Genomic DNA, 26324 nt, shown 5'->3' with positions numbered 1-26324 from the left:
TGAGTTCCTGCCTCCCCACCCTAGAGAGCCCGTGCTGGAGGGGGAGCGTGGCTTGCCTCCCTCTTGTCATCCTCATGCCACTGAGGGGTCCCCATGGGGTGAGAATCTCTGTGTTGACGGTTCACGTCAAGTCACAAAGGGCAGCGTGGCCTGGAGGCTGCCTCTCCTTGTAGTCCCGACATGTGACCAAGGCCACCTCACCCCCAGCAAGATCCGTCCATCACCCAGGAGCCACTGCAGTCGGTGTTCTTCAGTGGTTGTTTATTTTTTTACCAGTTTGCGGAAGTCTTTCATCTGAAGTATGGTTCTAAGGCGGAGTGGCCGAGAGCAAGGCCCCTCGGAACACCTGGGCCCCAGCCCCAGCGCAGCCAGGTGCTGGCTTCGGGAGCAAGTTACTGCCTCACGGGCAAACCAGGAATAATAACAGCCCCGGGCGCAGACTGTTGCCAGGACTAAATGAGAGAGTCCTTGCGGAGCGCTTCATAAATAATAAATGTCGGCCATGCTGTCCTTGGGCTGTTATTCTGAGCGATTCTCAGAACAGTCCAGTAAGGAAGGTGCTGCATACGCTGTTACCTGTGTGTGAAGGTAAAACTGAGGCCCAGAGCACGCTCTTCCCAGTAATCACCCCTCCCCAACCTGCACCAACACCCTCGCACCGACCGCCACACCCCTGGGCCAACAGGGGGCCTTCTTTCACTGGGGGCCGATGTAAGGTGGAAAATACTCAAGGCTTCTTGCCATAATAAGTGTGATTCTAGGAATTCTGAGACTCATGCTGGAAAGGCCAAGGCAGGAATTTTCCAGTAAGCAAGGAGGGGCCGAAGGGGCCAAGGTCAGAGCGCGTCTCAGCGTTTAAGAGGTGAGGTCAGCGAGTTTGAACTTACACCCGAGGCAGTAACCGGACCCGAGAGTACCACGGGGCCACCTGAAAAGGACATTCCATCACTGTGGTTCGGGCCGGCCTGTGTGAAGGGACCCCGTAGTGCTTCCTGTGGCCTGAGACCAGGATGGGCCGAGGTCTCAGACGCTTCCCCACAGCCAGGGCTGCGGGGCGGCTCCAGGGTTGGCCTCCCGTGACTGCACCGGTCCATCCCAGCTCCTGCAGCACGAACGGGGGTGCAGCCAGGCTGCCTCAGGATCGCACGGTGTCCAGGTGCCTCACAAACCACCCCGACACGCTCAGTGGCGTAAAACAACACCCATTTTATTATGTGTACAGCTCTGTGAATCAGGAATTCGGGCAGAACGCGGCGGTCTGCTCTCCTCTGCCCGACAAGGCCAGGGCCTCCACTGGGGTGGGTCAGATGGCTGCGGATGCTGGGACAGCGCGCCTGCGGCCCTCGGTCTAAGCCTCGGATCCTCTGCAGGCGGAGTCTCCTAGGGCTCGCGAGTCCAGGGTGACTCCTCCCCTCCATATCAGGAGCCTGGGCCAGGCTGGCTGCTGTTGCTGCCCGGGCAGCCGCCCCCGAGGCCGGCTCGGGCATCCTTGCGGGGGGGGGTGATCTCAGGATGGCTAGACTTTTGCTGAGGGCTAGTGGCCCTCGGAGTGACTGTTCCAAGAGGCCCAGATGGGAGCTGCAAGACTCCCTGCGATCCTATCTTGGAGGTCCCAGCATGGGATTTCGGCCCTATTCTGCTGTCGGGGAAGTGGGTAAAGCCAATCCAGATTCAGGAGGTGGAGCAGCAGATTCGCCCCCTCACCGGGGAGCACGGCAGCCGTCTTGGGGACAGGCTACTACTCATGGGGACAGCTCTGTGACTTTCCAGCTCTGTGATGTCGGGCAAGTTACTTAACCTCTCTGAGCCTCCATTTCCTTATCTACGAAATGGGGATAATGATATTCTGCTGCAGACGGTTATGGTAAGGCTTAAATGAGATGAATTTAGGCCCTGACCAGGTGACTCCGTTTACTGGAGTACCATCCTTCACACCAAATGGTTGTGGGTTCAGTCCCCAGTCAGGGTGCAGATGGGAGGCAACTGATCAATGTTTGTCTCTCACATCTCTCTCTCTCTCTCTCTCTCTCTCTCTCTCTCTCTCTCTCTCTCTCTCTTTCATCAATAAGCATCCTCAGGTGAGTATTTAAAAAGAGAGAGAAATTTAGTGCACTACCGATAGTAGTGACTTAGTAGCGCTGTTAACTCCAGTTTGTGATTTATTCAGCACGTGCCTACTCAGTGCCTGTCGAGTGCCTGGCAGAGTCTCAGGCGCCGGCCTCCCCACAGCGGCACGGACACTGTACGAAAGCAGGGACTCGTTGGGCCCTCAGGTTTTCCAGCGGCATCACTGGGCTGGTCCGTGCCTGCCAGCATCGTTGGGGTGGGCAAGCCTGGCTCGAAGGAGGAAGCAAGGACTTGCCCCCTAAGCCTCTGATGTTTCTTTGTCTTCATCGAATTAGAATCTCCTGCTACGATAACAATGCTCTCCCCGTTTTAAAAAGCGGGGCTGTTACTGAGGAGAAGCAGGAAAAGTGACCCTTCCTCCCAGGCCAAACTGTGTCCCGGGTCCCATCTGACCAGCGTGTGTCCCTCAGGGCCCTGGTGTTGGTGGCACGGCACTGAGCATGCGGCCGGCGGCCCCTGCATCTCGTGTCCGTGGGCCTCCCTGACATCCAGCACCGACAGCTCAAGCAGGGAGGTGACAGCGTGTAGGGAACCAACAATGTCCAGTTCTTTACTCTCCATAACCATAAAAGAAGATTTCTGTGAAGCTTTCTAAAACAAAACAGGCAGGAAGACGTCAAGGAGGAGGCAGGCCAGACCAGGAGAGGCCGCTGGGCAGACAGCCTCAGCCCCACAGTCTGCGCCCGTGTTCAAGTGGTTCCCTGACCCCGGCACTCGGCTCAGACCAGGGGGCAGAGCTTCTCGCCCGGTACCTTTCACATCCTTTCTGCTCCCCACAGTAGTCACGTGAAAAGTCTCACTTGCCCAAATGAGCATCTTCGACTTTTCACTTGAAGACACTTGAGCTCCAAGTGTCTGAGGAACTTGTTTGTAGGTGAATGATACAGGAATTCACACTCATTAGGCTCCCTGTTCCGGCACCTAAAGGCTGCAGGGTGTAGATCACTGAGCCTGCCGTGTGCCCCTTGGCCCAGTGGCCCGCCCAGAGAGCCTGCTACCCACCCCTGACAGATGGGCTCCAACTACCTCCAAGGCAGGCTACCACGACCAGCAGCCCGTGGCTTCCCGTGGAGACCACAGAAGCCAGAAGCCCTCGTCTGCCTTCCAGAGGGGACCCGTGGCTCAGAGCTGACGATGACATGAGTGCGAGGGCAGGCAGTCGGAGGGCTCTGTCCTCCCATCGGTGACCGCCGGAGCCGTCCGCCAGCCCTCCCCCACTCTCGGTGGTCGGTGCCTGCCTTACCAATTTACCGGTCTGACTCATCCCGGGAGGCAAACACCTGCTCGGTGTTCGTTGCAGGAAGAAGTGCCTGGCTGGCTGTGCAAGGTGTGGTGTCTCCAGGAAGCACTCACCTGTCGTGTGGGGCCACCATTCCCCAACAAGGAGCTCGAAGGAGAAGACACGTCCTCTGTCGAACCGAACCCCACGCTCAAAGGCGTTTTCCCTGTTGGGCCTCAGACCGTGTCCGTCTGGCACTGATTGGAAATCTCGTCAATCCAGAATCCCATGGACCCCTTCCACGTGGCCTCTGAGAGCCTGCCTGCCCCTCCCACTCCGTCTTCATCAAGTGGGATCAGCCCCACACCGTTCTCCCGAGATTCGGGGCAGCTAAACCATTCCGTGGGCTTGATTGAGGTGGACGGGGCGGAGGGGTGGTGGGCCAGGGGCACGGCCTGCAAAATCATCTCTCTGTGGTTTTGAAAAACCACCTGTGGACAGATTCCAGGGACACTCAAGAGAAAGAAAACTGGGGACAGACCACGCCTGCTCTCTGTGACCAGCAGGCACCCACCCTGAGTGTGCTGGGGCCTCAGGGTGTTGAGGAGCCCCTGCCTCCTTGGGGTCCGTGCCATGTTTTCTCAGCGAGAGAGGACAGCGTGGCGCTCTTCTCAGAAGAGAAGGCAGAAATCAGAGATGTGTATCTGGAGACGAGGGAAACTGGAAGTCGTCCTGAGGGGAGTGAGTGAAGGTCTGAAGAAAAGAACCTTTCTCCCAGGCACGGCTTGGCACACAGACGCTCCTGTCTCGTGCTGATTTGATGATAAAATATGGAGTGGACCCACCGGGAGAGCAAATGCCTCAAGAAATAGATGGATAATTGGCTCTGTGTGCATGCTCGCTGCTGCAGCCAGGAGACGCCGCGCCAGCATGACTAATGCCTCTCCCCTCCGCCTAAATTAGATTCTGATTGTGTTTCAGCGATGTTCGCTGAATCACAGATGTTTGAGGTAAAAAGACCCAAACTTCCGAGGAACACCTCCCGCCCGCACGAGTGGCTTTGTCCCACGTGCACAGGCGGCTGAGGCGTTCACAGGGCCAGAGCGACCCCTTCCCTTCCCGGGCCAGGGGGCGGGGCCCTGTTCCCCTTGGGGTGGGGTGTGATGTAGGCTCCCTAGCTCGGCCGTGAACAAGCAGGTCACCTCAGTGACTAGTGACTCATACAGGCCCTAAGTTGGACCTTGAGTGTCCCCTTCCTCTCCACTTTCCATGCACTCACTGCCCCCGGAGCGTGGAGTAGTTCAAGGTCCTCGCTGGTTCACCCCCCACGGGTCCCTCAGCCACTGGGCCCGGTCGATCCGCAGGGTGCCGTAGTGAACTGCCTTCTCATTTCTCTTGCAGAACCTAGCCTACGAGATCATCCTGACACTGGGACAGGCATTTGAAGTCGCTTACCAGCTGGCACTCCAAGCCAGGAAAGGGGGGCATTCCTCCACCCTCCCAGAGAGCTTTGAAAACAAACCCTCCAAGCCCATCCCCAAGCCCCGCGTTAGCATTCGCAAGTCAGTGGTAAGTAGAAGACAGACAGCTGTTGTGAATGCCTTGACGGGAAGGAGACGGGGCTGCCGCCGACCCAGGCCCTTGAGGGGTGTGGGGGCCGCTCTTCTTCATCTTCTCCTCGGCTTCCTCCCGGCATGTCTGTCGTCCTCCCCACCCAGCTCCTGAAAAGCACAGGGGACCGTGTGCCTGAACCTGGAGGCTCCCATGAAAGTCGCATTCCCTCTGTTTCCTGCAGCCGGCCCTCTGAGGGGCCCTGGGCACTGCTGCTGTCCTTGGTGAAGGACTCCCCGAAGTCCTTCAGGGGGCCTCCCCAGCTTTGGGGGCAGAGCATCTGGCAAGCCCCGGACCCACAGACAGGTTGGCAGAGGGTCACCGTGAAGGCCACGGCACCCAGGGGAAGCGAGAGGCACAGGCCACAGGTGGTCGGAGCAGAGCTGTCCCATGTTGCAGAGACCAGGCAGCTGGTCCCGGGTGCTCGGTCCCAGCAGAGGCTTCCTGCAGAGCAGTGGCTCTTCCAAAGCCCCTCCTCCTCCTCCTCCTCCTCCTCCTCCTCCTCCTCCTCCTCCTCCTCCTCGCTGTCTGCCTTCCCCCAGGAACTTCCTCCCCTGCCTTCCCACCAGCTCCGCAGACCTCCTGTCTTAGCAGACTTCCTTGCCTTCAGAGCGGCCTCCTCTCGTAGGAGCAACACCCAGAAGCGGGAAGGCTCCCCACTGGCGCCCACTCCGACTGCCTGCCGTCTGGCATCCCAGAAATGCCGAGACTCGGGCAGGCGGGCCTACCCTTCCGTCTGTGAGTCTCTCCTCCTCCCACCACCCCTAGCGTTTTTAATGTTGGTGACCTCCTGGCTCCTTGTTGACTTTCTTCTCTTTGGCCTTTACTCCTGCCACCATCCTTGGCAACTTCATGGTTCGTGGGGCAGTCCTTGTAGCCCCTGGCCTCTGCGTCCCCTTGCCAGCTCCACTCACTTCTGGGATCTCCCCCCACCCACTTCAGCCATTCACTCCACGCTCATCCCTCATGGCTGAGCCACAGTTACTGCTCAGCCCCTGGAAATCTTTCCCTCAAACCCCACGCTTGGTGGCCTGAGCGCCCCCACCCGGCTCATACCCAGCCCCCCGCCCCCACTCCTAGTCCTGACACACTCCCAGAACCCACACTCGCACGCGCAGACTTCACCTTTGGTGTTCAACTGACACCAGAAATGTACCGTGTCCAGAACAGAATCGCTGGTTTGCCCCTCACAGCTGCTTCTCTCTCTCCATCTTTCCCGGCTCAGTAAACAGCACAACCATTCACCATGTTGCTCTACATACATGTAGAAGTCGTCCTTGATTCCTGGCTCCCCCTAGGCCCTGCATCCCACCCATGAGCGGCTTCTGTCCACTCAGCCTCTGAGATGAACCCGGATCCGCCCACTCCTCTCCTTCCCTCCGTCTCTCTTCTCACCCAGGGAAGGTCCCCGCACCCCTGCTCTGCAAAACCATGGCTGCGCACCTCCCAGCAGCGCCCCCTTCCTCCTCACAGCACCCTGGGGTGTCTTCTCAACACAGACCAGATCGCGGCCCCGCTGCCAGCTCCCTGAAGCCCACCCTCCCACCGCACTTCTCCTTGACGCCCAGGCCTTTCTGTTCCTGGAAGACACATCTCGCTCCTGCCTGGGGCCTCTGTCCCACCTGTCCCTGCCACCTGGCACAGTGTCCCCTGATTTCCGCATGGCCGACTCCGCCACTCAGGTCTCAGCCTCGGGAAGAGGCTTTTTCTGGGCCACGCGCCTCACACTCAGGCGTATCACCTGCTTTCAATTCCGTGCACTATAAGTGGAGCTTTATTGTCTGTCTTCCCCTACGAGAAAATATGAGTTAACTCTCCAGGAATTCCCAGAGTCCTCCTGTGATTCCTCTTAGACGGTCATATTCATTCTCACGACGTGGGCTGGGGGGTTCGCAGCAGGTGCCTGTCTCACGTCACTGGTCCCACGGGCTCTGCTGGAGGGCGCTGAGGGTCAGGCGCCAGAGCAGCTCACAGACACTAATCTAAAAGGCCTCAGTGAGAAGCGTGAGAACGTGCCGTGAATGGTGATACTGATGCGCTGCCCAGACCCTGCCCCCCTCAACTGGTGTCTACATTCCATTCCCTCAGTTCCCTTTGTTTACTGCTGAGAAAGTCTCGTGACTCCTGAAAATCTATGAAACGCTCCCCACAGCCTTATGGCGATACGACCAAACTGTGGCAGGAGGTAGCTGATGGGCATGGATCTCACAGCCTTCTGGAAGGTTCCAAACTCCTGTGCAAGAGAGATGGCAGAGGCCTCTCTGTACCCCCTTGCCCAGTGTTCCTGGGGACTGGGGCCAAGGCAGACATGGGAACACCCAAGGATGAGGCACCAGTTGGGTGAGAAGGCGCCCAGGCCCGCCTGAGAGGTCTGGCTTTGTGTGCACAGGGGCGGGAACGGTCGAACCACTCCACAGCTCGGCTCAGTTTGCTTCCAGGCTCAGCCTGACGGAGCCCTGCTCACCTGTCTCTCCTCCCCTCCGTGAGCTGATCACAAGCCCTAAACGGGCCCCTCTCCCTCCTCTCAGAGACTTTGCACGTGCTGTCCTCCCTGCCCCGCCTTCACCGGCACACTCTTGCTTTCCTGCGGCTCTCCGTCTGGACACTACTGCATTCTTTGAATGCTGCCTAGTCAACAAGTGTTCATCGTGTGCCTACCAGTTACTGGGTTGCCAGGAACTTTTCTAAGTTTGGGTGAACAGAACAGACAAAGCACCACCTTTTCGAGCACACACTGTAGCGGAGAATAAACAAATAAACAAATGGTGTGCGTGGCGTGCAGATTACTCAGAATAGTGAGAGGAGAGCAGGAAAGCTGGGGCACTGTTCAGTAGGGCACACAGGTGGAGGAGGTGCTGTCTGAGTTGCCCCCCGAAGGACACTGGGGTGTAGAGCATGCAGGGGTCTGGAGAGGAGCGTCCCTCAGAGCAGACGAACTGAGCAGGGGCCCCAGGCCAGGGCTGGGTGCTGAAGGACAGCAGAGGGGCCGGTGTGGCTGGAGTGAAGAAAGGCAGGCAGGGCCATCCTAGGTCACTTTGAGGACTTTGGATTTGTCCTGTGATGGAAAACATTGGAGGCCCGAGACACAGGGAGTTTCATCACCTGGCTCATGCTTCCTGGAAGTCCCCCTGGCTCCCTGACATGGGGTCAGTGGCTTTCCTGCGTCCCCCCCTCAGTCCCTCCCATCTCACTTCTCATATCCAAGAGTTTGTGTCTGCTCCCTATCCACGTGCCTTCAAGAGCAAGCGCTGCTGTGTCTCATTCACTGCCCCTTCTGCAAGTCCATGTGCAATAAATGTGGTCAAAAGAACAAATAGATGATTCTCACAACCAACATCCCTGAAGTCCGGCCAGGGCGGCGTGTGGGTCTCCGAGCAGCGTTAGGTTGCATGCCTGCACCCCCGTACAGGTACCAAATAACAGGCATTAGCCTTTCTCTTTTAAAGCAGATCGACCCATCTGAGCAGAAGACTCTGGCCAACCTGCCGTGGATCGTGGAGCCGGGACAGGAAGCCAAGAGGGGAATTAACACCAAGTATGAGACCACGATTTTCTGATACTCACCGTCCTCCCACCCTCGTGGTGCCTTGCACGCCGCCGAGAAGTCCAGAGCAGGCTTTCCTTCCCGCCTCCGTTTCCACCGGGCCCAGGAGGGAGACTGCTCTGTTTGCGTGGCCTTGTCGTAGGCGACAGGCCGCTGGCCGTTCCTGGGGACGTTCTTTCTGCACCAGTGACAGAAAGCGCAACCGAGACTTTGCAGCCGTCAACCCTGACAGGCACGAGTTGAGATTTCCACTGACTCCAGACTCCCCTCCCTGCTGCCACCCCAGGTATTTCTGGTGACCTGGCCCCAACATTTGCTTTGCTGTGGCTGGGGATAACACCTTAAAAAAAAAAAGTACAAGGGTTCTCTAATACTGCCTAAAAGTATAAAAATCGTGGGCTTTTCACTGTCAGCAGTTTTCAAGGTAGGATCAGAACAGAGCCGCCCCCATACAGCATCTGTAAAATCCCTTATCACTGAATATTGTTTCCTGCAATGGGGCAGAAACCACCCCCGCAGCGGCCAGGAACTCCTTCCTCCTGATTTCTACCTTTGTGGGGATTTTTTTTTTTAATGTAATCAACTCTGTCAGATACGGAAAACCTTTACATCTATGGACTGATTCAAAATTTACAAATGATTTCAAACAGAGGAATTTATTATGCACAAAAAAATGTGTCTTGTATTCAATATTTTTACTAAAAGAATGTTTCATTAATGCATTGATAAGAAAACTAGGTTAGTCGTGAGGGACGTTTCTGGTTTCATTTCGAATAACTGCATTGCTACTGTTCCCGGGATGGGGACAGGCTGGGGCGCGGGGAGGGCGGGGTGACCCTCGCCAGAGCAGGAGACTGGGGTGAGCAGACGCATCTGACCTGTAGGGCGGGCGCAGCCACTAGCCTGCAACCATTGCTTTTTTTAATCCTCACCGTGTTTTAAAGAACAAGTTTAAAAAAAAAATCTAGGGCTCCTGCTGTCAAGATTTCTGTCATGGAAACCTTGTTTGAGAAAGGTGTTAATAAAATTCTATTGCAAAAATTTGTTTTCTAGAAAAAAAGTAAATACAAAAAAAAAAAAGAAGAGATTCCAAAGTAATAAACTCTTTTCTTGAAACAGAAGAATAAATAAATGTTTGCTTACTATTTGATTAAATAAAATTTACTTACATTTCATTAAGGTATTTTAATTTTTTTAATGTCTCTGTGGAGTATTTGTATGATAATACCATAATGTATATTTATGTAGAATCAAATTATATAAACAGTACCAATATCACTATAGGAAAAAAATAACATTTTAATGTATACTGTTCTAACCGATCATATTGTGAATCATTTGAAGTTCATTATAGCGATATTGAAAAATTGTGGGGTTGTCTTAATGTTGTTTTTTTTAATTAACCAACATTATTTTAAACTTGAGACTATCAGTTACATTCATCATTTGGTGAGTTTTGAAAGATAATTAAATTTTATTTCAAACTGACAAATGTATGTGGTTTTAGTTCAGTGTGGAAGAATTTTAATACAATATTAAATTACTTGAACTGAACAGTTCCTTGTACATATTTTGCCTATTCCCTGTTGATATGTATGTAGTAAATGGAGAGTAAAATAACACATATATGGTATCAAGAGGAAACTGTATAGGAGCAAAGTGAATAGTAGCTTTGCTGAAACAGAAATATATGTGTAAATATGCTTGGGCTTCCAGTTATAAATTTTGTAATTTTTGTCATTATTTATATCCTATAAAAAAGCACACAAAATAAAAAGGAAATTGTACAGCCACTGGTGCTCGGCATCATTCTGTGAGCTTCCTGCTTCCCTTTAGGACCAGAACCAAAAGACCAGCCTTCTCAGCACGCATAGCTAAAGGGATCTTTTCATTGGCGAAATTATTGAGGAAATTCGGTCATTTCCAAGTTCAACCTATCTAAGAAAGATACAGTGGCCATTAAAGCTTGAATTTCAGCCAAAATGCCCCCATTGTCTTTGTTGAAACATTAAAGTGGGCCGTGAGGAGGAATTGCCGAAACAGAGATTTCTGAGAGAGGCAGGACCACAACCCGGGTCACTTTCACAGGACGACATGGATGGCAGGTTGCACAAAACACCTGCATGTCCGTCTTAGCTCAGGCCACCATGTCAAAATATCAGAGACTAGGGGCTTAAACAACAAATTTATGTCTCTGGAGGCTGGCAAGTCCAAGCCAGCAAGGTGGGTTTCATTCGAAGACCTTTTGGCTTGCAGGTGGCCACCGTCTTGCTGTGTGCCCATGTGACCTCTTCTCTGTGTGTATGAGTCAGGGGTGGGGAGCAGCAAGCTTTCCGGGGTCGCTTCTTAGAAGGGCACGAATGCCATCATGGGTGCCCCACCCTTAAGATTCGAACCCTAATTGGCTCCCACAGGCCCATTAGGGCTTTAACACGGGAATTGTGGCGGGGGGGGACACAAACACTGCAGAACAACACTCATCAATCCTTTTGTTTTTTCCTAAACCGCATGCGCCATCTGTGAACTGAGTGACAGTAGGGCCACGATCACACTGGGAAGACCCGTGATTCACATTCCCTACCCTGTGGCTTCCAGGACAAGCCCCCGCTGCTGGATCCAAGTCTGTTACTCTACGAAGCACACGCCAAAGCCATCTCGGGGCTGGCATGCAGGGCCCAGGTCTTTGAATCCCAAAGAGGCAAAACCAGCCTGTGATGGCGAGACCTTCGCAGAGGCAGAACGGCGGTTTCCTGAAGGAATGGAAGGTTTGGGTTGGAAATTTAGATCTTTTCCTTTCTTTTTTCACTCATGTACTTTCATTTTTTTAAATATTTTTTTTGTTCCTGCTATTACCATTATCCCAATTTTTCCCCCTGCCTCTCTCCATGCAATGTGGATGGAACTGGAGACTCTTAAGCTAAGTGAAATAAGCCAGTTGGTAAAAGACAAATACCATATGATCTCACTTATAAAAGGAATCGAATGAACAAAACAAACTAAGGGACAAAACAGAACCAGAGGCATGGAAACACGGAACAGACTGACAGCTGTAAAAGGGCAGGGGGGAGACGGGGACTGACTGGAGGAAGGTGAAGGGATCAGTCGGGGAGCACACATGAAGGACCCAGGGGCAGAGCCCCTTCCTATCTTTGCTAGCCACCAAAAGGTCAGCAATCCTCTTATTTGTTATCTCTGTGCACCAAACGCTTATTTGCATCAGTTACGGTCCCAGCGCAAAGCAGATGGCACACTCCAATTAGGATAATTTAAGAGTTTAATAAATAGAGGACTAGCATAGGTGTTGGCAGCCTGTAGGGCAACGGAAGGGGCTCACACAGGTAGCAGCACGAGATCAGGAGACCAGGAGGAGGGGCCCGCATCAAGGGAGCCGGGGACTAAAATACCCTGATCTCTCTCCCTTCCATTCTGCATTACCTGAACCCACAGAAGCCAGAGGGCCAGGAGCCCACCAACACGGTCCACACACAGGGCAGCCTCCTGTCACCAATCAGAGCCGGGGAGAGGGGCGTGGATCTGAGGGGCAAACTGGAGACAGCCCACATACAGAAGAAGGGCTTTGCTGCTCATTTTCTTGAAGGGGAAATTGGACACGCTGGTAATTGCAATATCCACGGGGGTGGGAATCCTTGAATGCTAATATTATTCCAAAAAGGACTTCAATTCTATCACTCCATTAATTTTTTTCTTCTTCAATTATATTCCATGATAAATTTGGATGAATGAACCCTGTGAAAATTATGCCCAGTTAGATCATTAATAAGTCATGGGAGTGATTTTTTTCTGAAGACACACCAGATTTTTTTGTGTGGGAACACTTGGGAAGATCGCTGGTGCACAGAGCGTGTGGATGTGACAGGGCAGAACAGGCAGGCTTAAGGAACACACGCCCATTCTCAAAAATCAATAAAAAGTCACACTGGGACCAAATAGCATTGCTCCTAAGCTATTTCTGAAAAGAAATGAAAATGTGATAAGTGGGTTAGCCTCCACACTTCTTCCACAGAATTGGAGTTATAAGGACCGTGTTCAGAAGTCTGCACGAAATAAAACCTTTTCATTAGACATTAAGTTTCTCAGTTCTCTTGTTATGCAAGCTCTTCACCATGTTCCTTGTGAAAACTAAGCAATCTGACAGTGATAACCACATTTCTTAAAATAAAACTGGGTAAGCAGCCAACACAGGCCAACAGAATCTCACTGTAACGAGGCGCCTCATCCCGCTACCCTGCACCCCATCCCCATCTCCACGCACCCAGCTGGCCCCACATCCATTTACGGCTGGCAGAGCAAACACAGAAGCCAGGCATCGCTGGCCCCCACAACAGAATCCTGCTTCCCGCGGAAACCAGTTCCGAAGCAGGCAGAGAATTTCCTTAGGCCTGTTGCACAATCACCATCCTGCATCCTGTGAGATACCCTTAGGACCCATGGACCAGAACTTACTTTTGATGGTGAAATCAATCCTAAGACTTTGGCGCTGACCTGGGGAACACCAGCTCTATGTAACTATTTCCTGTCTTCACCCCAAGCCAACATACTCACTGAACACTGGCTCTGCGCTCAGCACGGCGCCATTTTACTCCAGTTGCTCGTGCAAAACTGATCCTCCCCACCCAACATAATGCACCCTGTTTGTAAGTCATAACGAATCATAGCTACAAATTATTTCCTGCCAGAACAGTTTTTGTTTTTCTCTCCAAAACCCCTGAGACTTATATTTGCCAAAGCTGCACAGCATTTAACCAAGAGTGATGACCAGTGATGCAAAGACTTACACGTACATCAGACTGAAATGGGGGGAGGGGTCGCCCCAGTGGAAGGTGATGCCACAGCAGCTGAGGTTTTCTCAGGGCTCACTGCTCGGTTCAGAGGAGCCGAGGGGTACGTGTGTCACACAGCAGACTGCACGAGTGCAGTGGAGCTAACACGCATCTTCCAAGCCTGCCAATCGGGAAAACTCTGAGTTATGTCTCAGTGCTACAGTTAAGAGCAAGCTAAGAGAGTCGCTCTTACAGCCAAAATCGGCTCACAACATGGTAATTAATGAGAGCTGTTCAAAGCAGGCCATGTTCAATACTCCATTGAATGGTCCTCTGGATGTCTCAGGGCCTCAATCAAGCATCCCAGCAGCTGCCCCCGGGGAGCCTGCTGCTCTCCCGCTCACTGCCTCTTGTCAATAAGACATGTGAGGAGGGGAAGTCAAGGTGCCTTCCACGAAGCAGCACCATCAGCTCTTTTCTGACGTTTGAGAAGCTGGTATCTCACCACTTCTCAGAACTGCATGCTCAGTTTTCTGAGACAGAACAAACGAAAACTCAATGTGCTACGTGTTGAATCAGGGGAGACTGGGAAAGATGAAAGGCACAGGAAATTCAGGAATTCCATTTTAGCAGGCTATTTCTGGGGTGCTGGGCTGGGGCTGGGGAGAGGCTGCAAAGTCAGGTGGCTACAGGGTCACAAGGGCAACTCAAGTGAGGGGAGGGCTATGATGGACCACAGAGCACCTGCCACATCACAGGGGCGGCTGCTACTCAGTTCGCGCTGACTCTTGGGGGGCAAAAAGGAAGACCCTGGGTCAACAGACTTTCTAATAAATCAGAGTTTTTATGTGAAATCACCAAATTTTCCAATGCTGGCAACAAAATCAAAGTTTTAAAAAATAAGTGTGGGCCAAACAAAACTCATCTGTGAGCTAGCTGGGCTTGGTCCATGCATCACGTGTTGGAGATTTTCTGAGAATCCACCAAGTTTCAATGGCCTCACAGCTAGATGCCCAGTTACTCAGAAGAGGAACAGTGTGTCTGCGGCTGAGAGGGGATACAGGGTCACTGACATTTGCTGAACTTATCTTATACACCACAAGTTTATGGGAGTATCAGGTACTGAAAGACCAGAATTAACAGTCTCTTTAAAAAGGGAGGGGTTGACCTTTTTCTAATGTAACATGAACTTCAGCGGTAATACAGGGGTGGAATTGTAGCTACATAGTTGTCATCAAAATCCCAAGCTCCTTCGATATTTCTGTCCTGCCATCCTTATTTAGCATGTAGCATCCAAGTGCAAGGTCACCTCTTGATCACAAAATGGCTGCTGGAGCATCATCTAGCACATACCCATTCTAGGCAGGAAAAAGAATGGTAAGGACCAAAGGGTTCCTGACTCCCAGCTGAGTAAGGTAACTGTTTAGAAGCTTCCCTGGAAGCTTCAACCCACAACTTCTGCTTACATCTCACTAGCCACTCTAGATAGGGGGTTAAAATTAAATGTGTAGAAAGTGCCCAGCTACAGGCCTGGTACATAAGAGGCCTGTAAAAACAAAAAGTAGTAGCTCCCCCTTCCGTCCTCCTAGAAAGGATTTATTATCTCAGAAAATTACTTGACAGAGTGGGGAATGTCTACATAAGAAATACCCAAACCTGTAGAGAATTTTCCTACGAGTTTATTTGAGCCAAATTGACGACATATGCCAAGGAGCAAAATCTCAAATGCTCTGGAGAATAACAGTTTTGCAACTTCTTTTATGCCTTTGAAATTAAAGAGGGGATGTAAGGAAAATTACACAGAGGTAGAAGAAAGCAAGGTGGGGACTGGATTATAAGATTATGTAACCTTTGAAACCTAGGTTCACTGAAGCAATGGACAGGGCTTGCTTAAGGCAAACACAAACCTTTTACTAAAAACTTATGTGTCTCAGCCTGGCTGGTATAGCTCAGTGGATTGAGCACAGGCCTGCAAAGCAAAGGGTAACAGGTTCAATTCCCAGTAGGGGCACATGCCTGGGTTGCAGGCCAGGTCCCCAGTGCGGGGGCGGGGGGAGTGCATGTGAGAGGCAACCACACACTGATGCTTCTCACCCTCTCTTTCTCCTTCCCTTCCCTTCTCTCTAAAAATAAAATCAGCGACAAAGGGCCAGAAAATTTTTTAAAAAACTATGTGCCTAGGGCATGGCTATCTACCATGACCTGTCCAGTTAGGAATTCATGGTTAGATCTCCCTTTGAGGTTACTTTCCCTAGAATCCCTGTGTTCATCCACAGGCAAATAAACCCAAGGTGAAGGGTTCAGAATCACTGCTAATTGAAGATGAATCAAAAATGAGACAGACCAACATCTCCAGCTGCTGAAACCCAAGCCTTGACCCCTGCGCACTGGTGTCCATATGCCATGAACCCAAGAGGATTCCACTTCCAACTGAAACTAACACTCAGCTTGTAGCCCAATGGACTGGGTCTTTATATAAAGAAAAAAAAAAGTCATCTTTCCCTCCCCTGAACTCCAAGGGCCCTTTTTTTGCTTCTATAACTTGTTTCCTGAGCCCATGTAGCCCAGTTGGCTCACTTTTTCTGCCTCCCTGACTTTCTAATAAACTTTCACTTGTCTTTGAAAAAGAAATCATCCGATTTATATTCTGGCCCTCACTTTGTCGCTGATTAACTGCCTGGGGGTGTGGCTCTTCCTCTACAAACTAGAACTGCAGAGTCTGCAAATCCACCCCACTGCTGTGCAGATAAAATAGGGCTGGGTGGTGCCCAGGATGCGGAGGTGATCGAGATTGCTTCAGATGCATGTGAATGTTTGCTCCGGCTCCTCAGAAGGCCACCTAGATTCTAAGCAGGAGCCGTCACTCACCTGCTGGGTGTTCTCCAGTTCAATCAGTGGCTCAGAACCCCCAGGCACAAACTCGGCCTTGGAATGCTCTCTCTGGTTGCTTATTCTAGCCCTGGGTGATGGGAAATCAGAGGCAGGCTTTTCTCTTCACTTCTGTGTGATGAGCAGTATTCCCAGCTCTGAAAGCCTGTCCTCATAAACGAACTGACAGTGAACACCCGCAACTCATTTTCCTGAAACATAATTGAAATGAAAACCCCAACTTCTGGCCTCTTCACAACATCATCTTTTTCAGAAGTAAGTCGCTGTTGACACCGAAGGACTTCAAAGCCCTGGTCTCTGATGAGAGTTCTCCCGCCCCTTCCACAGGAATGTACACAATGACACAGCAATTCTGTGGTTACACTCAAAGCCCAACAGCAGCTGATTTCCTTTGCAGATATTTTAATAACTGTGTATCTGTGTTCTTAAGGGGGAGGGTTATGTGCAAGGAAATTTGTTCAAGTGACAATGTTCAGAGACTAAGGATTATCAGAAAATCATTTTCTCTTTCTCTAAAGGTCAGTCAAGTGTAACATAAAACATTTGTTGAGCAATAGATTGCCATACTTGGCAACTTCAACACTCCTGAGATATGTTAATTCATTTCATATAACATGAGAGAAAAATCTTTTCTATCCGAAAGTTTTACTTTTCCTTGAAACTGTCTGGCAAAAGGCCGAACCAAAAGGGGAAGGAAGGGGAAGGAAAGGCCAGTGACGTGCTGCATCTCAGTCCGACCGCCTGGCACTACCCCAGTGCAGAGAAGAACACAGAGCTTTGCGCGTGCGGGCACACCCGAGTTTCAAGCACGCGCAAATACTTATTGAGGCTCCAGCTGGAGCCAGGCTTGTGTGAGGCTCTGGTATAAAAGACACAGAGCAGGCTTTCCCAGAGCTTCCGCTCTGAAGTGGGACTCGAATGAGTAAAGGGCACAGGGCACTGAGGGGCACGTAAGAGGAGAGAGGGTGCTACCAGACAGCACAGGGGTCACCCCAAAGGACATAGGGAAAATAAGAAGGAATTGGGAGGAAAAAAACGAGGTGAGGGTGAGGGGGACAGCATGGAAGAGAGAACATCGTATACGAAGCCACAGAAGCAGCAAGAGAGCGCGCAGCATGCCCTGGGTTTGGTGGCAGAGATGGCAGCTGGGGACCTATCGCCAGGCCGAAGATGACGGGACTCAATCACCACCAAGCATTTCTCACCAAGCACTGTCTTGGTCCAAGCACTGAGGTAAGTACTTTCTGAGCATTGTCTTATTAAATCTTTACAACCACACCAAGAAGCATTTCACAGGTAAGACAGCTGCTGCTGTTTTCTTGTTTTCTTATTATCTCTGGTCCCCAATCTCCCCCACAACTAAAATGTACTCATTTATTACCTTGGCTGCTGCTTAAAATAGTGCTTGGCACACAGCAGACATTCAAGGCAGGTGGGATGGGTGGCGGAACAAACAAGCCATTAAAAGGATTTTGCCCGAGGTCACACTGAGTGAAGGGACCCACCCCCACTGTACTCACCACGCACACTGCACTGCACCGCACGAACTTGCAGTTTCTGGTCTTCGCTGGTCCTTCTCCGCCCCCTGTGCTGGTCTCTCTCCTCACCAACCTGGCCTTAGTCCCGGGCCTCCTCTACACCCATTTCACGGCTGTTCCCTTCTGGTTTTGTGGTTTCAAGAGCCACTGACTCACCAATGACTCTCATGATTCCTATCTCCATCACAGATTTCCGCCCCCCCACCGAACTCCAGACCCTGGGATGCAACCAGCGACTCAGCAACTCTGTTTGGATGCCGAATGCCCACCTCAGCCTTACTACGCCCGAAAACCTGCTCCTTTCATTGTTCTTCATCTCAGCTGATGGCAACTCGATTCTTCTAGTTACTCAAGCCAAACAGGCCAAAGCCTTGGTATCGTCCTTCAGTTGTCTCTCACCACCTCTGTCCAATCCATTAACTCTTATCTTCAAAGTATATCCAGAATCCAGCTTACCACAGCCTCTACTGCTGCTACTCTAGTCTGCCTGCCTTCGTTTTGCCCAGATTATGGCAGAAGCTTGTCACTGGTCTCCCTGCTCCCTGCTTCTGGCCTGTCAAGTGGCTCCCCCAAGTCAAATCACTCCATTGCTGCAAGCCGTCCATCCACGAGCTGCTGGAGGCCCCCCAGCGTGCACCTCCTGTTACCCTCCCCCACGCGGTCTTCTCCAGCCACGCTGGCTCCCGGCCGGTTCCGGACAGGCCAACCCATCCCACACTGAAGTCTCTGCACTCGCTGTGCTCGCCCTTGGGCACGCTCTCCAGATACCTGCACGACTCATTCCCTTACCTGTCAGGTCTGTACTCCAGTGTCACCGTCTCACTGAGCAACTCCCTCTAAAACTGTAACCCTCCCCCTCCCCATTTACACACAATATTGCAACTAATATTATTACAACTAATACCCTACAGATTTTACTTTTTTACTCTTTGTCCACCTCTCCCTAGCACCCAACTGCAATAGGGCACGGACTTGGTTTTGCTCACTGCTATTACCTACAAAAATGCCAGGCACACGGTAGAGCTCAGTAAACATTTACTGAACGGAAGAATGAATAAATGAATTCTGTTCTTTACAGAGTCTTCACCATGCCAGCTACACCAGGCAGCAGACAGACTGGGGAGACAGAAAATTTTGAAAGAATTGAATTACGCGTAGCTGATAAAACATCCTAGAAAGACTGATGGATTTATTCTGAAGAATCTTCCACGTTTGTTTTCTAACCAGCAGAGGACAAACAAGGAATCTGAAACAATCCAAAAATGTTTTTCAAAAGCATCTTTGGAATTTTATTTTTATAAATGTTTTTAATTCATGTATTAAAATGTATACCAAGACAAAAAAAATCATGTAAACTGCATCATAAATATAAAACAGGTATCCAAACATATAAGACACATACAATGTAAAAAAAACTTTACATGTCTATAAAATGCAATATGACTTCCAGTACACGCGTGCAGATGCCGATCTGCAAGCACAAAGCAATGCCCCCCTCGAACGACCGCTTGAGCTGCCGTGAAACTTGCCGCCGCAGCCCGGTAGCCTCCTCTTCACTCCCTGTGTGGCCTTGTCTTCCTTCCCGGTTTTCCTTTTCATTTATTTTTCAGACAAAGGCTAATCAAGGCCTTCTAAAAGCTGATGCTGTTTCTTAACAGTCAAGTGTGGTTAATTCCAAAAGTTAATATTTTATACTCTGAGCTATAAATGAGCTCCTAAACATTGTGTGTGCAGATCAAATTATGATGTGGATACTCTATGCAAAACATACCACTTACAGAAATTTCTTTTATAAAATTAAGATTTCACATTATAGTTGGTTAAATCACAGTAAGTCTGTAACTAGTTCCTCAACCCATCATTTAAAAAAAAAACCTCCTTAACAATGTAAAAGATTTTATTCACTCTATTTATGGTTCTCTGAAATGCTAAATCGGAATAGCTAATCTAAAATACATCTGCAGTGGCCTATTCCCCTACCCACCCATATCTACTAATATGCAACAACAATACAAACTGGTTCACAGGCTCCGGTTGGGTGTTTCAGTTGGTTAAAGCATCATCCCAATATACCAGGGTTGTGGGTTCAATTCCCACTCAGGGCACCAATGAAAGCATAAATAAGTAGAACAAATCAATGTTTCTCTCTCTCTCTTCTTCTTTCAAATCAATTTAAAAATAAAAATTTAAATAAAATACTGAAGAAAGAAATCAAGGAAGACACAAACAAATGGAAACATATACCATGTTCATGGATCGGAAGAATTAACATCATCAAAATATCCATACTACCCAAAGCAATTTACAGATTCAATGTAATACCTATTAAAGTACCAATGGCATATTTCACAGACATAGAACAAACACTTCAAAAATTTATAGGGAACCATAAACGACCTCAAATACCTGCTACAATTTTGAGAAAGAAAAGCAAAGTAGGAAGGATCACAATACCTGATACCCAACTGTATTACAAGACTACTGTAATCAAAACAGCCTGGTACTGGCATAAAAACTGGCACACGGACCAATGGAACAGAACAGAGAGCCCAGAAATAAACCCAAGTCTCTACAGTCAATTAATATTTGACAAAGGGGGCAGCAACATAAAATGGGGTAACAATAGCCTCTTCAACAAATGGTGTTGGGAGAACTGGACAGCTATGTGCAAAAAAATGAAACTCGAGCACCAACTTACACCATAAATAAAATAAATTCAAGGTGGATAAAAGATTTAAATGTAAGCCATGACACTATTAAAGGCCTAAAGGAGAACATAGGCAGGAAAATCTCAGATATTTCATGTAGCAACATTTTTACTGATGTGTCCCCCTGAGCAAGGGACATAAATCAAAGAATAAACAAATGGGATCTTATCAAAATAAAAAGCTTCTGCACAGCTAAAGAAAACAGTATTAAAATAAAAAGAGAACCAATTGTATGGGAAAACATATTTGCCAATGATACCTCAGACAAGGGTTTAATCTCCAAAATATATAAAGAACTCACACGACTCTACTCTAAGAAGACAAGCAACCCAATTAAAAAATAGGCAAAGGACTTGAACAGACGCTTCTCCAAGGAGGACATACAGAGGGCCCAGAGACACATGAAAACATGTTCAATATCGCTAGCTATCAGAGAGATGCAAATTAAAACCATAATGAGATACCACTTCACACCAGTCAGAATGACCATCGTAAACAAAGCAACAAACAACAAGTGTTGGAGAGGTTGTGGAGAAAAGGGGTCCCTAGTGCACTGTTGGTGGGACTGCAGACTGGCACAACCACTATGGAAAGCAGTATGGAACTTCCTCAGAAAACTAAAAATGGATCTGCATTTTGACCCGGCAATTCCACTGCTGGGATTATATCCTAAGAACCCTGAAACACCAATTCAAAAAAACCTATGCACCCCGATGTTCATAGCAGCACAATTTACAATAGCCAAGTGCTGGAAGCAACCTAGATGCCCATCAGTAAATGAATGGATCAAAAAACTATGGTACATTTACACAATGGAATCCTATGCAGCAGAAAGAAAGAAGGAGCTCCTACCCTTTGCGACAGCATGGATGGAGCTGGAAAGCATTATGCTAAGTGAAATAAGCCAGGCAGTGAAAGACAAATACCATATGATCTCCCCTTTAACAAGAACCTAATCAACAAAACAAAGAAACAAGCAAAATATAACCAAAGACACTGAAATAGAGAACAGGCTGACAGTGTTCAGAGGGGAGAGGGGAGAGAATTTCAGGGAAAAGGGGAAGGGTTTACAGGAACGAATATAAAGGACACATGGACAAAAACTAGGAGCAGGTGGAAATGGGAGGGAGGTGGGGAGGGCTGGGTGGGTGGGCTGAGATTGGAGTAAAAGATAGAAAATTGTACTTGAACAATTAAAATAAAGTTTAAAAAAATAAAATCAATTTTAGGTAAAAAGAGATAGATAGGAAGGTGTGTGTGTGTGTGTTTGAGAGAGAGAGAGAGAACACAAATGATAAAGCAAATGAGGTAAAATATTAGTGACAGATACAGAGTATCAGGCATTTTTTGTATTATTCATATTCTTTAAACATTTTTGTAAATTTTAACTGCCTTCCAAATAAAATGTAAAATATTTGATCTAAAAAAATTTAAGTAAAATAAAAAACTGGTTCACAGCCTACCTACTGTTAACCCTAATACCCTGTTACAGCAACAAAAATGTTTGAATTCTGGTTGTTTTTTTTTAATGTGACAACCACATCTACTGTTAATTTATCAGCATTTCCCTTAATAAATTTCTGGGAAAATGTTTAGCTTTAAGCTACAATTAAGGTTCCTAATCAAGATGTGAGAAAAACTGATTATTGATGCCGCTGGGCTTCTCCCCTGTCAGAAGCTATCTTTTCTGATTAACCAGGTAGGGAGGGAGGGAGGGGGGGAGGGAGGGAGGGAAGCAGATTAGGAGAGAAGAGAAGGCAGGCACACTGGCTGGGGGGTAAATGGTGCACCATCCGAAGTCACAGTGACTTCTGGTTCTGAAATTCACTAAGAGAACAGCACTGGCAATGCCATTCATCTAAAAGTAAATGGAATTAGAAGAAAATGACTTCTTACCATTTTATATTTCTTAGAAAAAATCTGTTATTAAAACTTATTACAATTGGCTTCTCCCCAGTTAATCTGGTTTACTAATATTTTACTGTGGAGAAATTGCTTTTAAAAAGAGAAAAAAAGTGAAGATTAAGAAAAAGGTCTGGTACGTAAAAAAGTCAGAAAGCAGGAGGGCGTGCGGCTCAGAGGCGGACCGCTGGACTCCAGCTGCGGCGCCGGCTGCCTCAGCTAGTGAGAAAAAGATAGACCAATAAAATCTCTCTCCAGCACACACGATTTTTATTGCACAGAAAGAAACTTTGAAATCCAAGACTCACTTATCTAGTGAATTAAAGGTAGTACTGCAAATTTTGCACGCAGACACAATATTTTTAAAGCAAATTTAAGGGGTGCAAATAAGCTCCCAGATTGTATTTGGGAAAAGGATACCCCGGTGGGGTACGTGTGGCCGGAAAGCAGGCCACTGCTAGTCTGAGGCACGGGCCGCATAATGAGCATATTAAAAACCACATATTTCCTTCAAATTATCCTCATTAATTATGTCAACCAATTTGAATGTATCAAGAGATCATTTTGCCAACAGTATAATAAGGAACATATTTACATTTTCATTTGCATCTTAAAGACAAATTGTTAAAAATAATGATGATGATTATGAAAAACAAGATTAAAAGTGTGTTCATTTGGGAAAAAGCTACATTAGTATTACTCACCCAACCACAAACACTTTTGTAGTGAATAACAATACTGCAAAACAATTCACAGCTTTATAAAAAGTCGGAATACAAGTTCATCACAATTTTTTCCAAGTCAAAATTTAAAAAGGTTCCACTTACATTAATGCTTAACTATTTTACTCTAAAGTCTGTAAAATATATAAAATGCCAAGATTATCAACAGTCACATATGTTTTGAAGTCAGGGGCCACATGTATTTTCTTAAGGTTGGTTCCATTTGTGTAGAAGGTCTGTGAGGATTCCCCTGTGACGACATTCCACCACTGTGCAGAGAGAAGTAAAATTCCCGTTAGACTGGTGATTATTACACTGTACGACGGTCTGTAGCGCCAGCCATACGGGGTGTGTGCTGCACCCTATCACGTTCCCATGCCCGAACTTTAAGCAAACAGCAGGAAAGCAGTCTAAGGTTTAATACTGAATGCAGTTACTACCAATCAGATCAGCCTTTCCTGATCAACCCCGGGGACTGTCTCCCGGCTACTCTACACTTACCTGCACCCGAGGCATGCTGAAGAAACATGCACCCGGTCGAGAGCGCCGGACACAAGGCCGCACAAAGTCCACTAGGGCCATGGCTGCACTGAGCTCTCCCGTCTGCGGGCCTCAGTGGAAAGGACAGAAGAAATGGCTTCTCTTCTCTAAAAATGGCCCTTGCAGACAAGAACTGGTATTCTGGTGGACACCGACACCATTCATAATCTGGGCTGCAGGGCAGACTGTCCTCTCTACTGAATCTTCCCTTTCACTAGGAGTGACTCAAGAGCTGATGACCAAGTTTCAATATAAAACACTCTATGTAGGTATGTGCTAAACAAACAGTGAACACCTCAAATATAGCAGGTACTCTGGCAAAGTCCTTCCTTTCTCCTCCCAAACACTGAATTCGCTAAGATTGTAACAATATATATAGTTGTCCCGAGATACAGTGAATACCCAATAAGTGAACCTCGGTATAGTGAGGGACAACTGTATACTTCACTGGTGAGTACCCATATAGAATTTTATATGTTGTTAAAATTACGTAGGTTTAAGAGTGTAGAAAGTGTTTAAGAGCATATGAAGTGTTTATAGGAGTGTGGGAAGGGCTTATAAAGTCTTAAATATATATAAATAATAAAATAAATATAACGCCACTACTTCGCAGATTTTCACCTATCGAGGGGGGTCTCTGGAATGTAACTCCCGCAATAGGTGAGGGATCACTGTATGTTCATTTACCAAATGAAGATCATAAAGCTTACTCATATGTCACAGCTAAAATGAGGGCAAGAGAGACACCGTACGTGAACACCTTTTAAAAAGGGCTCAGGTCCATCCAGGTCCTGAGCACTGTGAACGCAGTAACGGTGAGACTCACTTTTGCGTCCATGGCAGTGCCTCGCATTCTGCCTTGTGCATCTGACTGAGCCCGTTTCCACACTCACTATCAGTAATAGTAACTGGTAAAAGTACACCCCGTGCACTTGAGTAAACCTTGCTGAAGCAACATGGACTAACTTGAAATCTTCCAGAACTGACACTTTTGCTTTGTAAAATACCAACGTAATCAAGACGGCAGTGGACACATTCCATCTGCTTGAGAGAGGACTCATTTTTCGGCTGCTGGGGCAAACCACAGAGGCAGTGGGCTCTGTGGGACCACCCGGGAACTGCCTCAGTGTAAACAGAAGGAAACCAGGGTTCCGAGAGAAGAGAGGCCTCCTCACCCAAGATGACCATGCCAGCAGGTGGCAGAGGTGCCACGGTCTCTGGCTTCCCCATCAGTGCTCCCACCAGCTGTCCTCTGTTAAAACAGACCACTCTACTTGGAAACACCAGCCACTAATTTGAATACATGCTAAAAAGCAGTGATATAAAAGTGATAGCTAATACAGGGGATTTTTAGGGCAGAGAAACTATTCTGTAACGTACTGCAATGATGGACACATGCCATTATACATTTGTCAAAATTCAGAGAATGAACAACACCAAACATGAACCCCGATCCATGGGCTTTGGGTGATGAGGATGTGTCAATGAACATTCATCAATGGTAACACGTACCACTCTGGTGGGGGTGTTGGCAGGGGGTGGGGAGGTTGTGTATGCATGGGGGCGGGGCTGGGTACATGCTGCTCAATTTTGCTGTGAACCTAAAACTGCTCTAAGAAATAAAGTGAATTTTTAAAAATAAATCGCAGCTAACATTTACTCAGGGCACGCTATGTGCTACTATTTATAAGTGCTTTAATCCTCCCAACCCTATAGGTAGAAATTATTGTGCCCATTTTACAGATAAGAAAATAGAGGCATGGTGAGTTTAAATAACCTTGTGATTAATAAATATATTAACTTAACAAAGCAAATGAGTAGCAGAGCCAGGCTCTGACCTCGGGCGGTGGGCCCCGAGGCTCACCCTCCTGACCACCCCGCTCTGCTGCCTGTAAGTAATGCAGGGTTGCCACCCTGCATTCATGGCCATGTATTCCGTATTTTAAATCAGCTTTTCTCCTCATGACTATGAATTAATGTGGGTTTCTTATCATTCTAACAGTGTATACCCTGTGGCATAACACAGGTAAACAGCTAAATTACAGTACTTTTTAAATTTACAAGTAGGAACAATTTTGTAAGTTAAGTGCTTTTTAGCTACTGGATACCTACTTTATCTTATTGACATTCAATTTATACAGCTTGGATCCTAAAGTAAACAGACTCAAAAGGCCTGTTTTCTTGGACACTACAGCAGCTGCTCCTTTTTACTTTTAATTTGCTCTGTGCTTGGACGTCTCATTAACATGCCGGGTGGGGGCTGGCAGGGCTCGATCACCATCAGCCTCACCAGAGGGAGGAGCAGCCTGATTGTCACAGACAGAGGCAGAATATACAGGTGACAGGCTCTTCCGCCCTCAAGGCCTTCTACAATACAGCTATCTCTTCTGCTGCTGTATTTCAAGGCTCTCCAAGAACTCTGGAAATCTGGTCACTGATCTCTATCGCATCTTGTAAGCCAGACTCCGGATTACTGAACAGCCTCCAAGGGGCCCCAGAGCATCAAGTGACATGGTCTCTAGAAGCTCAGTGTCACAGCAGTTTTTTTGCTGTTAATAAAGAGCAGGCAAGACTCCCAGCTCCCAACACAAAAAATACCAATGCTGCCATTCTAAGCACCGTCCTCAGAGCCGACTACATTCATCCTTATGTTAAAGGAGGACAAGTGGTGACAGCCTCCCGATTCCCCAGTGAGTAAGTCAGGCGGGCCAAAGGAAGAGAGGTTAATGCAACATGCTGTACA

General features: G+C 48.4%; 2 protein-coding genes across 16 annotated transcripts in view; one reads left to right on the top strand and one right to left on the bottom strand.

Annotated features, from left to right (window-relative positions):
* The window catches only part of ANKS1B (ankyrin repeat and sterile alpha motif domain containing 1B), an 833247-nt gene extending 824394 nt beyond the window's left edge, over positions 1 to 8853 (top strand). For 8 of the 13 annotated variants that reach the window (XM_036019451.1, XM_036019450.1, XM_036019452.1 and 5 more), the window contains 2 exons: positions 4748 to 4915; positions 8404 to 8853. In XM_036019451.1, the coding sequence (XP_035875344.1) occupies positions 4748 to 4915; positions 8404 to 8514 (279 nt within the window). In that variant the 3' untranslated portion in view covers positions 8515 to 8853. Of the gene's footprint in view, positions 1 to 4747; positions 4916 to 8387 lie in introns of all 13 variants that reach the window. The other 5 variants (XM_028531904.2, XM_036019449.1, XM_028531906.2 and 2 more) reach the window with 2 other exon arrangements.
* A 13131-nt stretch (positions 8854 to 21984) lies between these two features.
* APAF1 (apoptotic peptidase activating factor 1) overlaps positions 21985 to 26324 on the bottom strand; it is a 68957-nt gene continuing 64617 nt past the window's right edge. For all 3 annotated transcript variants that reach the window (XM_036019445.1, XM_028531923.2, XM_036019446.1), the window contains exon 27: positions 21985 to 23310. In XM_036019445.1, coding sequence (XP_035875338.1) covers positions 23164 to 23310 — 147 coding nt within the window. In that variant the 3' untranslated portion in view covers positions 21985 to 23163. The remainder of the gene's footprint in view (positions 23311 to 26324) is intronic.

The sequence above is a fragment of the Phyllostomus discolor genome, chromosome 2 (assembly GCF_004126475.2).
Source record: "Phyllostomus discolor isolate MPI-MPIP mPhyDis1 chromosome 2, mPhyDis1.pri.v3, whole genome shotgun sequence".
NCBI lineage: Eukaryota > Metazoa > Chordata > Mammalia > Chiroptera > Phyllostomidae > Phyllostomus > Phyllostomus discolor.
This window is presented reverse-complemented; position numbering and strand designations above follow the sequence as displayed.